The 14,249-nt window shown below is 55.9% G+C and overlaps 1 protein-coding gene across 1 annotated transcript; it reads right to left on the bottom strand.

Moving 5' to 3' along the window:
• Positions 1–1,278: 1,278 nt before the first annotated feature.
• HROB (homologous recombination factor with OB-fold) lies at positions 1,279–13,732 on the bottom strand. Its single transcript, XM_044999536.1, has 10 exons — positions 13,617–13,732; positions 12,183–12,233; positions 10,289–11,575; positions 9,021–9,104; positions 7,076–7,216; positions 4,360–4,468; positions 3,514–3,599; positions 2,726–2,884; positions 2,180–2,378; positions 1,279–1,736 (listed from the first exon to the last, which is right to left on the bottom strand). Exons 1-10 carry the CDS (start codon positions 13,617–13,619, stop codon positions 1,663–1,665), a joined length of 2,193 nt encoding a protein of 730 aa, XP_044855471.1. The 5' UTR covers positions 13,620–13,732; the 3' UTR covers positions 1,279–1,662.
• Between the last annotated feature and the right edge of the window lie 517 nt (positions 13,733–14,249).

Below are 14,249 nucleotides of genomic sequence, written 5' to 3'. Positions count from 1 at the left end.
CATCCCTGTAGTTTAAGTTGGGTAAAAACATACAGCCTGATCCTCAGCTGGTGTATGTCAGCAAGGTGCCAGTGGAGTCACGGGGATTACATTCATTTGCACCAGTAGAGGATCTGGCCCAGGGTTTTATGGAGCTGAAGAGACACAGAAAGGTTCAGGATTTTTAAGATCATTTCCTCTGTAGTTTATTTCCTACCCCACAAATAATTTTCTCCCATCACGTGTGTACCCCAGCCCCTGCAGCATCCTGCTAGTGCAGGAGAACAGGGCAGTGAAACGGACTAGACCCAAACAGCAATGCCAGCTCAGCTGCCTCCACAATTCAAGCTGAGCAAAGAAAGAGTTAAAGGCTGGATTATTATTATTATTTTTTTAAACCACACAATCCTCTTGGTTTTGAGGAGGGACGGTGCCCCCTGCATCACCTCGATATGGGCTTTGATTTGATATTTTTTACAACCTGATGGCATCCCCTTAAGGCCAGGGCCTGGGAAGATTTCACAGAAGAACAGAGCTGTCAGATCAGCAGGGTGCCAGGAAGTGAGGTGAACAGAGGGTAAAAGCTTGGCCCTGGCACTCAGGACATGGGGCGAGTGACGCCTGGCTGCCATCCTGATGCCCCGTGGAGAACAACGGTGACACAGCTGCATTTGATACAAGCCTTTGTCTGTGGGGAGCCGTGGGCTCAACCATGAAAGGTACCGAGCTCCTTTGATTCTCGGTGAATTTGCTGGGAGCTGCAGTCACCCAATGGTGGGGAGGATCCGGCTTCAATATCGAGAACTCCGTGGTGCTCAGCTGTAGCTCCAGTCCTGTTCTGGGCTGATCCCGCAGTCTTTGCACGCGTCTCTCCCCAGTGAGGGCAACGGGCACGTGGCAGGAGCATGGCCTGGGATTCCTTCACTCCCAAATGCAACCCAGCCAGCTCTGTGTTAATGCTTTAAAGGAGACATGCTCCAGCTAACAGAAGCCTCCAGTGCTCCCCACACAGCACCATGTGGGAGAGGGATAGCTCAGTGGTTTGAGCACTGGCCTGCTAAACCCAGGGTTGTGAGTTCAATCCTTCAGGGGGCCATTTAGGGATCTGGGGCAAAAATCTGTCTGGGGATTAGTCCCGCTTTGAGCAGGGGGTTGGACTAGATGACCTCCTGAGGTCCCTTCCAACCCTGGCATTCTATGTTCTCCTGGCTAGGAGCCAGGCTGGCTTTGCATAAAATCAAAGGGGAGGAAAAAAGAAAGAGTGTTACACGTGAAAGGTACCGAACACCCATTTAATGCAGGAATCAGATACAGGCAGGGAAAGCCGTGTCACTCGCGGGTTGTGATCAGTCAAAGGCACCAAGCAAAGACTGCCAGGGTGCTGCTGGAAGGGCTCAGAGGGAGCAAGGCAGGAATCATTTCAAGTCAGGGCTGCCAGCGTCGCCCCTGTTCTGTACGGGAGTCCCAGACTATCCGTCAGCACGGTCCTGTCGTCACAGCTCCCAGACACACAACAAACTTACCATTCATAAACGTATATAGGATACTTAAGGCACACAAGTCACCTTGCTGTTCAGAGTCCTTGCTCTGCCAGGATTCAGCCCGGGTGCTGCCCCTGGCTGAGTGACCATCCGGCTCCGTGCTGGCTGGGGGGTCTTCGGCTCGTTGTAGCTCCAGAGGGGGTCACCGGCTGCTCTCCATGGCAGAAGCAGCAAAGAAGTCCTCCGGCAGCTGTCCTAGGAGCCCATCCAGGTCGTCTGCACAGACAGGAGAAGAACAGGGGCTCAAGTCCATTTCTTCCCCCACTACTTAAAATTCCCCATTTCATCCCCAGGGGCATCCAGACGCTGTCACTGGGGGATTAACCCGTTCACCCCAGGAGTTACACCTCCAAGTGGATGAGCCCACTTCTATGAAAGGATTAAACACACTTGGGAAAAATAAGAGAGGACGTTAAGGGAAAGAGCCATCACGTCTTCAATTTTCTTCCAGGATTTCCTATAGATGGCAGCCACGGCCCTCGTGCGATGGCACCCGTGGAAGGCATCTGGCCTAGTCGGTGGGTGGGCCAGATTCTCGAGTGCCTGGCACCCACCACTGGAACCACATTTTCAGGAGAGCTCAGCTTCCACCATGCGCCCAACAAGTGGAGCTCTTTGGGGAATCTGGCCCATAACATCTGCAGCAGAATCTGCCTTACCCATGTCACAGGCTTCAGCCCCCAGGGGTTCCTCTTGGGAAGGTCTATTGGACCCCGATGTGCTGTCTCCATGGCAGGATAGTTCCGTACGCCAGCTGCTGTTTCCATCCCTCCTGGAGCTCCATGTGCTCCTGGGGTTGGGAGCACCCCCGGAGACATTTTCTGGTGAGTTCTGCTGGAATTCAGCTGGGCTTTGGACCTACAAAAAGCCAGACCCAAGTGAGATGCTCTGGGCTTTCCCTTTGTTTGCATTCAGCACCAGACCCTCCTTTCCTGATGTCTCCCATGGCAGTACATACTCCCCCTATGGAACCTCCTTAGTCCCCCAGGTTCCTTCAAAATACCCCCCTGCAAGGACTGGAGATCGGTTCCTCCTGAGTCCATCAGAGCCCCTCCTTCAGCCCCCTAGCCATGCTCACCTTCTTAGCACAGCGCTCCCAAGTGCCTCCAGATCTGGCCAGGTCAGCCTTCGGAAATACCTCACAGAGCACAGGAGACGCCCCCACCTGCCACCAGCACAGCTCTCTGCTCTGCTCTGCACCGTACCTCTAAGGACACTGGCACCGTCCTGTCTCCCATCTCCCCATGCTCCTGTGATGGCTGCAGGGGGCTCCCGGTGCTGGACTCTGGCACGTAAATCTTCACCAGGTTGTTGGGAGTCACGTTGAGGTAGTGATTGCGGTGGGACGGGGAGAACACCCCCACCTGCAATCAGAGGGAAAGGCTGCTCACCTGGACCCAGAGTTCTCTGGCCTCTGCCTATTCCCAGCAGTGCTCCCCGCAAGAGGGAATGGGGAGATGCCATTGGAAGAAGAATCAGCACCTCTGTAGTGCTTCGCAGACGTCCCTCTTCACCAGCCTCTGTGACAGATGATTGGCAGTGCTGGAGACCGATGGCCCAGACCCAAAGCTGGGCAGCGGGGGATAGATTAATCCCTCTTGGGGCAGCCAGGTGAGTTCAGTCTCTATGGCCCATTCAGTCACTGGCCTTTGAGGACAGCCAGCCCCCCCCCTCCCCCAGGAGGCGGTAGGGCGGCGCAATCTGTGCCAACAGGTCACTGCCTACAGAAGGATTTTAATTGAGGATGGAAGGTCTCCCTCCTTATCCCATTCATCTCGGAGAATGGAGCAGGAAGAGACATCTGGAGCTGGATGCAAATCAATGACCTAGTGGCAGATGAATCTGCGTGCCCCTTATTAAATCCACCCCCCACCAGAACTGGAGCCCTAAAAACATCCCTGTTGCCATAGGGAATCTACCTCCAGGAACAAAAGCTACCCACCTGAGTCCTTCAGTACATAACCCTGGCCCTAATCTCCTTTGCCTCAGGTACCTGCTTTAAGAGAAGCACTGAACCGGCCTTCAGGTCGCTCTGTCTCTCCTCCAGCAGCAGGCGGTGCACTGTCCCCTGCATCTCTCCTGCAGACAGGAGGGAGAGAACCCATCAGCAATGTGGGGCAGGTGCAGCCAGACCCACGCAGCTGCCACGGTGCTTTGTGCCATTACGCATGGCAAATCCACCTGCGAGGACGTAGCCAAGAGGGAGTGCTGACCAGCCACGGGGGGGAATCAGGACAAGGGGGTAAGCTGGAGTGTTACTTCAACACACCTCACCTTGCCATTTCCATCCCAGCTTCCTGGCTCTGACAAAGGAGGAGCCCACTGGAGGACACTCCACCAAGATCAATCCTGCACTGGCCCCTGGGAGCTGGGCCCTAGCGGATCACCAGCGTGGGGAGGCCTGTGAGAGTTCACAGCTAACAGGAGGCCAGAGTCAGACGGTAGAGGAGTGGCAAGTCTCATGCTTGAGGGGCAGCAGCTGATTGCTGCAGGAGTTGGAAAGGAAGCAAAGCCACCTACATACAGAACTACACAATCCTAGCTGTGGGTGTTCTGCATCACACAGGCCACTGCTAGAGGCAGGCTACAGAGCCGACAGGCCATTGATCAGGTGAACGGGATGTACCTCACTAGTGTGGTTCAGAAGAGCAGGGGGACCCCGAGGACCATGGGGAAAGCCAGCAGGCAGGCACTACATATATTTTCAGATGGAAAACTAGATCTTTGTAGGAGGAGGACAGCCAGCTATTAGCTGTTGGTTATAGTTCCTTTGCTGGTCAAAAGCCCTGCTCACCTGCCCCAGTGACCCTCAGCCCAAAGGGTTAACCTCTGTCCTTACCGGTAGGATCCTTGAACACGGCACCAGCGTCAACGTTGGTGCGCGTCAGTGACTTGATCATCACCGCCATGCTGGGGACCTTGTTCTTCGGGAGCTGCTTCAGCGCTGCCTGCACAGAGGACAGACAGAGAACCATTGCCTATGGCAACTCACCAAAGCACAGGAAGGGTCACCTTGCGCTGAAAGTCCTGAACTGGGAATTCGGGAGATCAGGGTCCAATTCCAGCCTCTGCCACAGACCCCCTACGTGGTCTTGGGCAAGTCGCTTCCCTTCTCTGTACCCAAATCCCACTGCTATACCACAGGAAGCCCTTCGCGGCGGGGGCTCTCTCACCATTTGCATTGTCAGCACCAGCACAATGGAACCCTAGTCCCCCCTGGCGCCTGCAGGTGCCACTTACACCAATTACTACAATAAATCTCCGAGGACACGGGGAATTCGGGGCTCCCGGTACGATGCTGCACTCTCATGCTATGTGTTCTGCCAAAGAGGTGGGCTAGGATCATGGCATCTACCCTGGGGCCCTCCAGGGCAACAGTGCTAAGAACATCGCTGGTATTTGATCATGCAGCCCAGTTCCAAGAGCCCGCCCCCTCGGTGAGCTTAAAACAGAAGTGTCTGAACCACACTCATCGCTAAAGGGAGGACACCGCGCCACAGCTCTGATGTCAGCCAGGAGAGCTCTGAGGCCAGAGCCGGTGCAAGGATGTTTCGCGCCCTAGGCAAAACTTCCACCTTGCGCCCTCCCCGGCCCTGAGGCGCCCCCCTTGCGACAGCTCCCCACCCTCCCCCCGGAGGCACCCCCCCCAGCTCACCCCTGCTCCGCACACCAGCACCCCGAGCACGCCGTGGCTGCTTCACTTCTCCCGCCTAAGCTGATTGGTGCCGCAAGCCTGGGAGGCGGGAGAAGTGAAGCAGCCACCGCATGCTCGGGGAGGAGGCGGGGCAGGGGTGAGCTGGGGAGGGGAGTTCCCTTGCATGCCGCCCCCCCTTTACTTGCTGCAGATGGCCCTCCCTGCGCTCCCCTGCCCCAGCTCCCTCCACCTAAATGCTGTCGGCGGCCGAAGATCTGGCTGCCGCAGTCGCTGCCGAAGAAAATGGCGCCCCCCAGATCCTAGTGTCCTAGGCAACCGCCTAGGTCACCTAAATGGTTGCACCGGCCCTGTCTGAGGCACGTCTGTCCCTTTTCTGCTGCTCCTCAGCCTGAGTAGCACAAAGGGAGCAGAACAGGGCAGAGAATCTGCCACAGAGGTACTGATTCCAAAAGGGGACAGGGCTGCAAAGGACACAGGTGGCCCTCAGGCTGAGAAGCGTGGACACCCCGGATCGAAGTTGATCAGCAGCCTTCAACTTCTATGTGCCATGCTATACCTCCCCTAGAGTGTATGTGTACAAATGAATGGGAACGTAATGTTACCACCATCTGGTGCATGTGGCTTTTTATAAGCCAGGGTATTTGCAACGTGGCTAGCAGGTGTCTATTTGAATAATAAAGAAACTTCTGCTCATTTCAATCATGGGCTACTTTGATCCTCGGATTAATCTGATCTGGGGCTAAATTATTTTCACCAGCCCCTCTCCTCCCACACAACTTCCACCTCTTAACCCCGACAGCTGTACAGCAGGTAGCACTGAATAATTCAGTCATTGTCTGTAGACATTTCTCGTTGCATTGTAAACAAATGGGCCAAAAATTCTGAAGGAAGAAGCTGAATAAAGGGCCCAGGTACAAGTGCTCCTGCTGGATATACAAGATCCAATTGCTTATTTCAATCAAAGCATTAGCAATGAACTTGGTCAAAGTCAGAGGGAAGCTCAGCAATCCTGTCACAGGCACTTGTGGTTAGCCAAGTGAAATGCTGGGATGAGACTCACCTACCCGCAGGTGCTGAGTTCTGGATGATCATTCACTAGATAGCAGCACCTGTGCCTATTTGAATGTGGTCAATCAAGTATAATTACCTGGTTATAGCAGACACCTGGGTGTATTAGGCACCATGCCAGCGTATGTCTGAGACTTGACTACTGTTTGTAAACTGCTCTGAAGATAAGTGCCGTGTGTGGCTGTCCATATAATAAATTATTTCGTGCATGAGCCTTTAATAACCATTTTGAAGACACTGGTTTGTGCAGGGAGATGATAATTCCCATGGGTCACCGCATCTTAGTGGGAACAGTCCTGGGGCAATGGGATAGTATTTGGTCTTGGGATTCCATACTCTGCAGATGACAGGACCTAGCTCCCTGGAGCAGCAGCAGGGACACTACCATGGTTGTAAAAAGAGGGCTACTGAACATGCTTTTAAGTGAATCACTGCTGAACTGAAGCCAGATTAGTTCTGAGCTCCCGTGGCCAAGGCGTGTGGGCCAGCAGGCTTCTCAACTCCCGCTGCACTAGCTGTTTCACAAAACAGCACCAGCAGTTACTAGTGTCCTGGTGACAACTGGAAACTGCCAGCTAACTGCTGCTTCAGACAAGTTATATCGGGCACATCAGCCCTACGCAGAGGAGACTGTCGCAGGGGGGCACCATGAAGGCAGCAGATGCTGGACCCCGTTCTATCTTGTTGGATCTGCACTGCACAGCTGGGGAAGCCAAAACTATCAGAGCCTGGACAAAACCCCGGGGGAGATGCTAGTGCAGAGGCAACACAGAGGAGTGGAATTCGTCTTTCCAGGAAGTAGCCTTCACACCCAGCACAGGCCCCTCCTTACCTTCCTCAGCACCATGGCCACGCTGTATGTCCTGAGGAAACAGGAGGGGTCTCTCTCATCCAACCGCAGCTCGGATTTCATGGCAAGCCAGGGGCCTTTTCCAAAGTCCTCTTCTATTGGCTGCTGGGAACTCGGCACTTCCTGGAGTCACAGGGTGGATATGGTCACTATGTTCAGAATCAACGTAAAGTTTATCTTGTACTAGCATCTCTTCGGCTATGCAGAGACAGCCTTTGCTCTAAGTAGAGCATTACGGGAATGAGAGCTGACCCTCACACTGAATCAGTGCTACTCATGAGCGCTATAGGATAACCCTACCTTTTGATTTGGGTCAGGATCCCAGGTCTAGGCTTGGAAGGATTAGATTTATTGATAAATGTCGATTTCACTGAACACACACGCCAACAAATAAATATTTCCATCAATAATCAAAATATAGAGACCGGCAAAGAGAGAAAAATGCTGCCTGAGAACTACTCCGAATCCTGTGATTTAGCCTTTTGAATCAGGCGGGTTACAAATGCACTAACAGTAAAAACAGATCTGATTTGTTGATGGAAGGATATTTACTTTCTCAACATCTCATGTCAAAAGATACAATGTGTGTTAACAGCTTGTAACACTAACTTTTTTAATCTCAATGTCTAGTCTCATTAAATGACTATGAATCACCTCCCCAGAATTTCCCACAACTTTGAAAATTTAAATAGATAAAAATCTAAAAAATGCTTAAAATAAACATTGCTATTATCAGTCACAATTATTTAAAGAGAGAGATCAAATTCTGCCAACCCTATCTGTATCTGAGGTCTGGTCTACACTTAAGTTAGGTTGACATACCTAAGTTAGTCAAAGGTGTGAAAAATCCAGGTATGCTGAACCTAATCCTGGCACAAATGCAGCTATATTGACAAAGGGTGCTTTCGTCGAGCTAGTGCCCATCGTCCAGGGAGGTGGCATTCCTGCACTGATGGAGAAACCTCTTCCGTCAGTGTAAGGCTGCATCTGCGCTAGCATAGTTATGGGGTGTAACTAAGGTGCTGTAGTCTCTGTAGTGTAGACATACCGAGTAAGACATTAGCAGCAAACCAAGTTTGCTGGCCCAACATGGCTCAAATGCTCCAATAAGCCCCACAGGGCTCGTGGTTTTATTTACAGTCATTGCAATTGAGCCTAGACGCCAGCCAGGACTACGCCCTGAGGAGATGATTCCACAATCGACACAGTTGCTGGCGGGGGTCCGAACGGGACAAAGCACAGGACACTTCCTATGGGAACAATGAATCCTATGTTGCACCCTGCCAGGGGACAGGCGAGATGACCCACTCGTCTGCATTTTCCAATTAAACTTCTATGCTGTTTAACAGAGATGGTGCAGGCCAGAGATCCCTGCTCCAACTCCACCCCTGAACTGTGAGAAAAGTTCTAATCCAGGTCTAAGCAATTTCATCTGACATTTCAGGTCTGTCTACCACTCTGGGAAGAGGCCTGGGGTGGATGGACAATGCTCTTCCTCAAGGAGAAAACAAGTGGTCCATTAGCCTCCAGCTGCCGCAAAATGCCTTGGTCACAGGGAAGATGAGCATATCTGCTCTGAGAAGTTCCCAGAAGAAGATGATCTGACTGCAGCAGCCGGCAGCTGAGGAGCGCAGATAACTAAAGCCACAATGCCGAGGGACCAGTACCTGCGGACTATTTGCTGCCCAGATCCATGGACTGTTCTGAAGCTTTTGGGTCTCTCTGGCTTTGCTAAGGTGTATTTCAACCAACATCTCAGCGGCAAATGAGACCCTGATCAGAAGCAGCTTTTGGTACCATGCCTCATGCTGCTGTTGGGTGCAGCCAGCATGGAACAGCGACACATTTTGGGGGTGCTGTGCCCAATTTTGATGCTGTTTCTGCTAGAGGTGTATGGAGTGGGGGGGGAATAGGGAAAAAGTATTACCTCTGTCCGTAGCTTTGCCAGTGCTCCATGGGCTGGAGTCTGAGGAGTGGAAATCAGGATTTCCTCCAGATTTTTCCCACCATGCTTAGGGAAGAGCGAGAGAGAGAGAGAGAAGCATCTGTTACAACTACAGCTTCTCAGCTGGATTAGGGATGTGTTCAGGACCCTCTCAGAGGCAATTGCACCTTTTACATCTCTCATAGCATCTTTGAGCTGGGGTCGCAAAGGCAATCCTTCAGAACAAAGAGGTTCTGCTACAAATCTTAGTTAAAGAGTGACAGTCAAGGCTGGACTGGGGTCAAGGGAGAGGCAGTGAGCCTGTCTTCCTAGAAGTAAAAAAAGCTTCCCTCCTCCGCCCATTGAGAAAGCAGCTCCAGCACACACAATGGGGACAGTTCTGCTGAATAAGGTGGTGCCATTTTTTTTTTTTTTTAAAACACACATCCACTTTTCTGATGACAGCCAAGTGTCCAATCCCAAACAAGCACAGCTCTGGGTGCAGACCCAAACAGCCTCCCTCCTGCAGTGGCTGTAACCCAGATGTCACAGTCTCGTGCTAATGCACCAGCTCTGGAAAGTGAAAGTGACACAGGCTTGACCCTATGAGGGCTCCCGCTCAGCCGTGGCTCAGGTATCAAATACAAGCAAAACAGCTCTACACTTCAGTGATCCCAGAGGTAATATGCAATTTGCTATAAAATCGCACAGCAATCTCCCCTTTTCACCCCTATTGATCTACTCACAGGTCATATTTACTGCAGTATAACCCCCTTTATGCTGACCCCTGATTAATCACAGTAAGATAGTGGCCCCCAAAGCAGTGTTCCTATACCCAGTGTTGTCCAGAGGTATCAAATGCCCCTGAAATATTCTGAATGTTGGGGATTCCTAGGGCATGAATTGTTATAGCTAGATACTACCACCCAGATCCTCAAAGGTATTTAGGTAGCTAACGCCTACTGAAATTGAGGGACGTTAAGTACCTAAATATGTCTCAGGATCCGGGCCTACATGGCTATGTAGCTGCCTCTCTGATCACCATGAAGATGGGAGGATGTAGGTAATGCTCCCCATGACCCCACACGCACAAGAAAAATCTAGGAAAGCAACATTCATGCCTTGCTTGCTCTGGCACCAGTGGAGAGTGGGTGCAGTGTGCGGATCACACCTGAAAGGCAACGCACTGATTAGTTCAATCCCTTGGTGTCCCTGTTTGAGTTGCTGTTTCCCATGGCGATCTCAGCCACCTCCTCTGCAATGTGTCCTACCTGATGAGGCAGAATCCCTGCAGGTCCTGGGAAGCGGCGAGATTTCACCCGTGACCGGGTCCAGCCAGAAGCCTTGGGAGTCTTGTTGGCTGCCGTGACCAGCTGCACAAGGTGATTGGTGACCACCGGAGACTGCAGGTTCCCAGCAGCAGCAGAAGCTGAGTAGGGAGCTCTTGGGGTGGAAGTCGGTGACTCCACACAAGTCATCAAGCACCGTGGTCCTGCGGGGAGCCTAACAGGTGGCTGCCAACTGCTGCTGGGCCCTCTGGGTGTGGAACAGCCCTGACTGGGCATCTGTGGCGTTGGTGGCCTTGGATTGCCACTCCCTGGGGAGATGAGGCTTGGAGCCTTTCCTGGAGCCACCGAAGGGCTGCTTGCTTCGGTTCCAGGCTGACCCCGAGATGCCTGAAAAGGCCTCCAGGCGTGGCACGTGGGAGCGGAGATGGTGCCACAAGACGTGCCTGCAGCAGTGCTGCCTTGTGGGACTGCATTCCCCAGGGAGGTAGCCCGAGCGACTAGGCTAGACTGAGAGGAGCAAGAACGTGCTGTGCTCGGCCTCAGCTTCAGTTTCAGAGCAGGGTCGGCCTGCGGGAACGGGGACCGATCCTGCAGTCTGTCTTCCCCCATCGAGATGGCCCGAGTCCCCTCATGCTGCAGAGAGACTGAGCCACCAGGACTAGGAGTTACCATTGGAGCTCCCACCCGAAGCTTTTTGAAAGCTGTCCCTCCAGGGCTACCCTTGCCCCCTCGGGTGTGCAGGAGGGACATCTCCTCAGCCGCGGCAGGCCCAGGACCTGGCTGCACGCAGGCTGCATCCGCCTGCATGCAGGCTGCCAGGAACAGGTCGTTTTCAAATTCATCATCACGGGGAGCTTCCGGAAGGGGAGGCCGTCGGCTCACAAACTTAAACCCTGCTGCCGAGCTGCAGCTTGGTGTGCGGTTTGAAGTGCGCAGGGCCGGTACTGCCAACGTGGGGGCCACCTGGTTCTTTACAGATTTGAAGCCCACAGCTGGAGGCTCCACAGTCCGATCCGTCAGAGGCCTGAGGCCAGGGGTTTTGCTGGAGGGGCAATCAGCCCCAACTCTCACTTTGGGAAGGTTCTGCAGCCCAAAGACTGGGGACAGCATGCTGGTACTGGGGAGCGCAGGTAGCGGGGACTCCTGAGCTGGTGCCAGGGGCGTGCCTGGGTCTCTGGGCCCAGCAGAAAAGGGCCTCGAGCATCTTGAACTCACAGGGACCAAATCTGAGAACTGGTTCTCCGCATCCTCCACAGCCGACAGGAAATCCTGCAAAAGCAGACAAGGCCCCACAAAGCTCAAACGGTCTTTACATGGGATGCTCCAGAAACCTCAACTAACCTGCCCCTTTAACTTCAGAGCCCAGTACAGCTACAACGGTCCTAAGAAGACTTGCTCTGGTCAGCCCTGGACCAGGCCCGTACAGCACAGCTGGACACAAGGACCGGCGTAAGCCTGACACAGCGTAGAGACAATGGCAGTTTGCAAGCCTGTTCTCTCTCGCTATATAGAAGGACTTGACACCGTTTGAGAGCTGGGAGAGACAGTTTGTCAGCATGTCCTTTGATAACTGTTTGTGTCATTGGCAACCGGAGAGGTTTCTTTTAGTGATTTGCCGATCAAGGGTAAATCACAGAATCTACACGGCCGGGGAGACAGGTCCCACCTACACTACGCCTTGCAAGTGAGTCCCCCGACTTAATTATAGGGGTGGCGTAAATAGGGACTGAACTGAACTAGGAGGCAAGATTCCCTGGGCCAGGTCCTCACCCACCGACCCATTAGCAGCCTGCTTCACCAGCGAAGCCAGAATCCTGCTCCGCCCTCGCCTGCCAGTTCTCTCCTGGCCCACCACAGTTCACAAGCATTTCCTCACCTCGTCTTCAAGCTCCCCTTCCACAGCAAACAGCTTCTGCAGCCTGCAAGCCTGGGAGGAGAGGAAAAGAGACCACTGAGTTTGCAAGTACATTCTGCCCAGGCGGCCTCTCTGCCCATTTTTTATGCAGCACCCGAATCGCCAGGTTTCTTTGCTCTGCCGGTACTTTCACTTTGGGGTTTAAGCCCAAAGGGGCCTGTGGCAGGCCCAGGGGCGGCTCTACGTTTTTGGCCGCCCCAAGCAGTCATACGCGGGAGGCGCCCCGGAGCCGCGGGAGCAGCGGACCTCCCGCGGGCATGACTGCGGAGGGTCCGCTGGTCGCGCGGCTCGGCTGGACCTCCCGCAGCTGCGGACGGTTCGCAGGTCCGGCGGCTCCGCTTGAGCTGCCGCAGGCATGCCTGCGGGAGGTCCAGCCGAGCCGTGGGACCAGCGAACCGTCCGCAGTCATGCCTGGGGCAGGTCCGGTCGTCCTGGGGCTCCGGTGGACCTCCCACAGGCATGACTGCGGCAGGTCCGCCGGCCCAGCCTGCCGCCCCCCCGGGAAAGGGCCGCTCCACGCGCGTGCTTGCCGCGCTGGGGTCTAGAGCCGGCCCTGGGCAGGCCAGAGACATGTGTAGATATTTTTTGCAAGGCAGGGGTTTGTCTCTTCCCAGCCCACGGCGGAAGCGGATTTTCAGGCAAAGGAAAGACTAACAGGGCCTGTCAGGCACAGTTCTGCACCATGCAAGATGCGGATGTATTGCAGCCCTGCCAGTGCCACTCAGACCTGGCTTGCAAGACTCCCTGAGAAAAAGCAGGGCCTTCCCGGGGGGCGGGGGTAACCAGCTCCCTCCAACCCCCCCCGTCCCTTCCCCTGGGGGGGCGAGGATAACCAGCTCCCCCCAACCCCCCCCGTCCCTTCCCCTGGGGGGGGGGGCGAGGATAACCAGCTCCCCCCAACCCCCCCCGTCCCTTCCCCTGGGGGGGGCGAGGGTAACCAGCTCCCCCCAACCCCCCCTGTCCCTTCCCCTGGGGGGGGCGAGGATAACCAGCTCCCTCCAACTCCCCCCGTCCCTTCCCCTGGGGGGGGCGAGGATAACCAGCTCCCCCCAACCCGCCCCCCGTGCTTTCCCCTGCGGGGGCGAGGATAACCAGCTCCCTCCAACCCCCCCGTCCCTTCCCCTGGGGGGGGCGGGGGTAACCAGCTCCCCCCAACCCGCCCCCCGTGCCTTCCCCTGGGGGGGGGCGGGGGTAACCAGCTCCCTCCAACCCCCCCCGTCCCTTCCCCTGGGGGGGGCGGGGGTAACCAGCTCCCTCCAACCCCCCCCGTCCCTTCCCTGGGGGGGGGCGGGGGTAACCAGCTCCCGGTGGATGCCTCCCCCGGGCGCTCCCATGGCGGGGGGGGAGGGGGCTTGGCCGCCCTGGCACCCCCGTGGCCCGGGGGAGGGGCGTTACCATGGCAGCAGCGCAGAGCCCCCGGCGCGGAGGGACCCGGGCGCAGCGAGGCGGCGGGCGGGTCCGGTCCGGGGACCCCAGGCCTGGGGGCACCTCCCCTTTAAAGGGCGGGGCCGGGCGGCCTGTCTGCCGGGCGGGCGCGAGTCGTTCCGCCGCCTTAAAGGGGAGGTTCCGGGAGCCGGACCCGCGGCCTCCGACCGCTGGGGCGGGGAGAGCGGCCGCCCCGCCCCGCCCCCATCGTCCGCTCCGTCCGCCGGCCTGTCCGGTCCCCCCGCTCCGCCCAGCCCCCCACCCGTCCGTCTGCCCCCATCCCCCACCTGTCCGCCCCCCCTCCGTCTGCCCAGCCCCCCACCGGTCCGTCTGCCCCCCAACCCCCACCTGTCCGCCCCCCCTCCGTCTGCCCAGCCCCCCACCGGTCCGTCTGCCCCCCAACCCCCACCTGTCCACCCCCCCCCTCCGTCTGCCCAGCCCTCCACCCGTCCGTCTGCCCCCCAACCCACACCTGTCCACCCCCCCTCCGTCTGCCCAGCCCCCCACCGGTCCGTCTGCCCCCCATCCCCCACCTGTCCACCCCCATCCGTCTGCCCACCCCCCCCCCGGTCCGTCTGCCCCCCAACCCCCCCCTGTCCCCCC

The sequence above is a fragment of the Mauremys mutica genome, chromosome 25, assembly GCF_020497125.1.
Source record: "Mauremys mutica isolate MM-2020 ecotype Southern chromosome 25, ASM2049712v1, whole genome shotgun sequence".
Taxonomy (NCBI): Eukaryota; Metazoa; Chordata; order Testudines; family Geoemydidae; genus Mauremys; species Mauremys mutica.
Note: the sequence above shows the minus strand (reverse complement) of the source record. Positions and strands in the feature narration are given on the sequence as shown.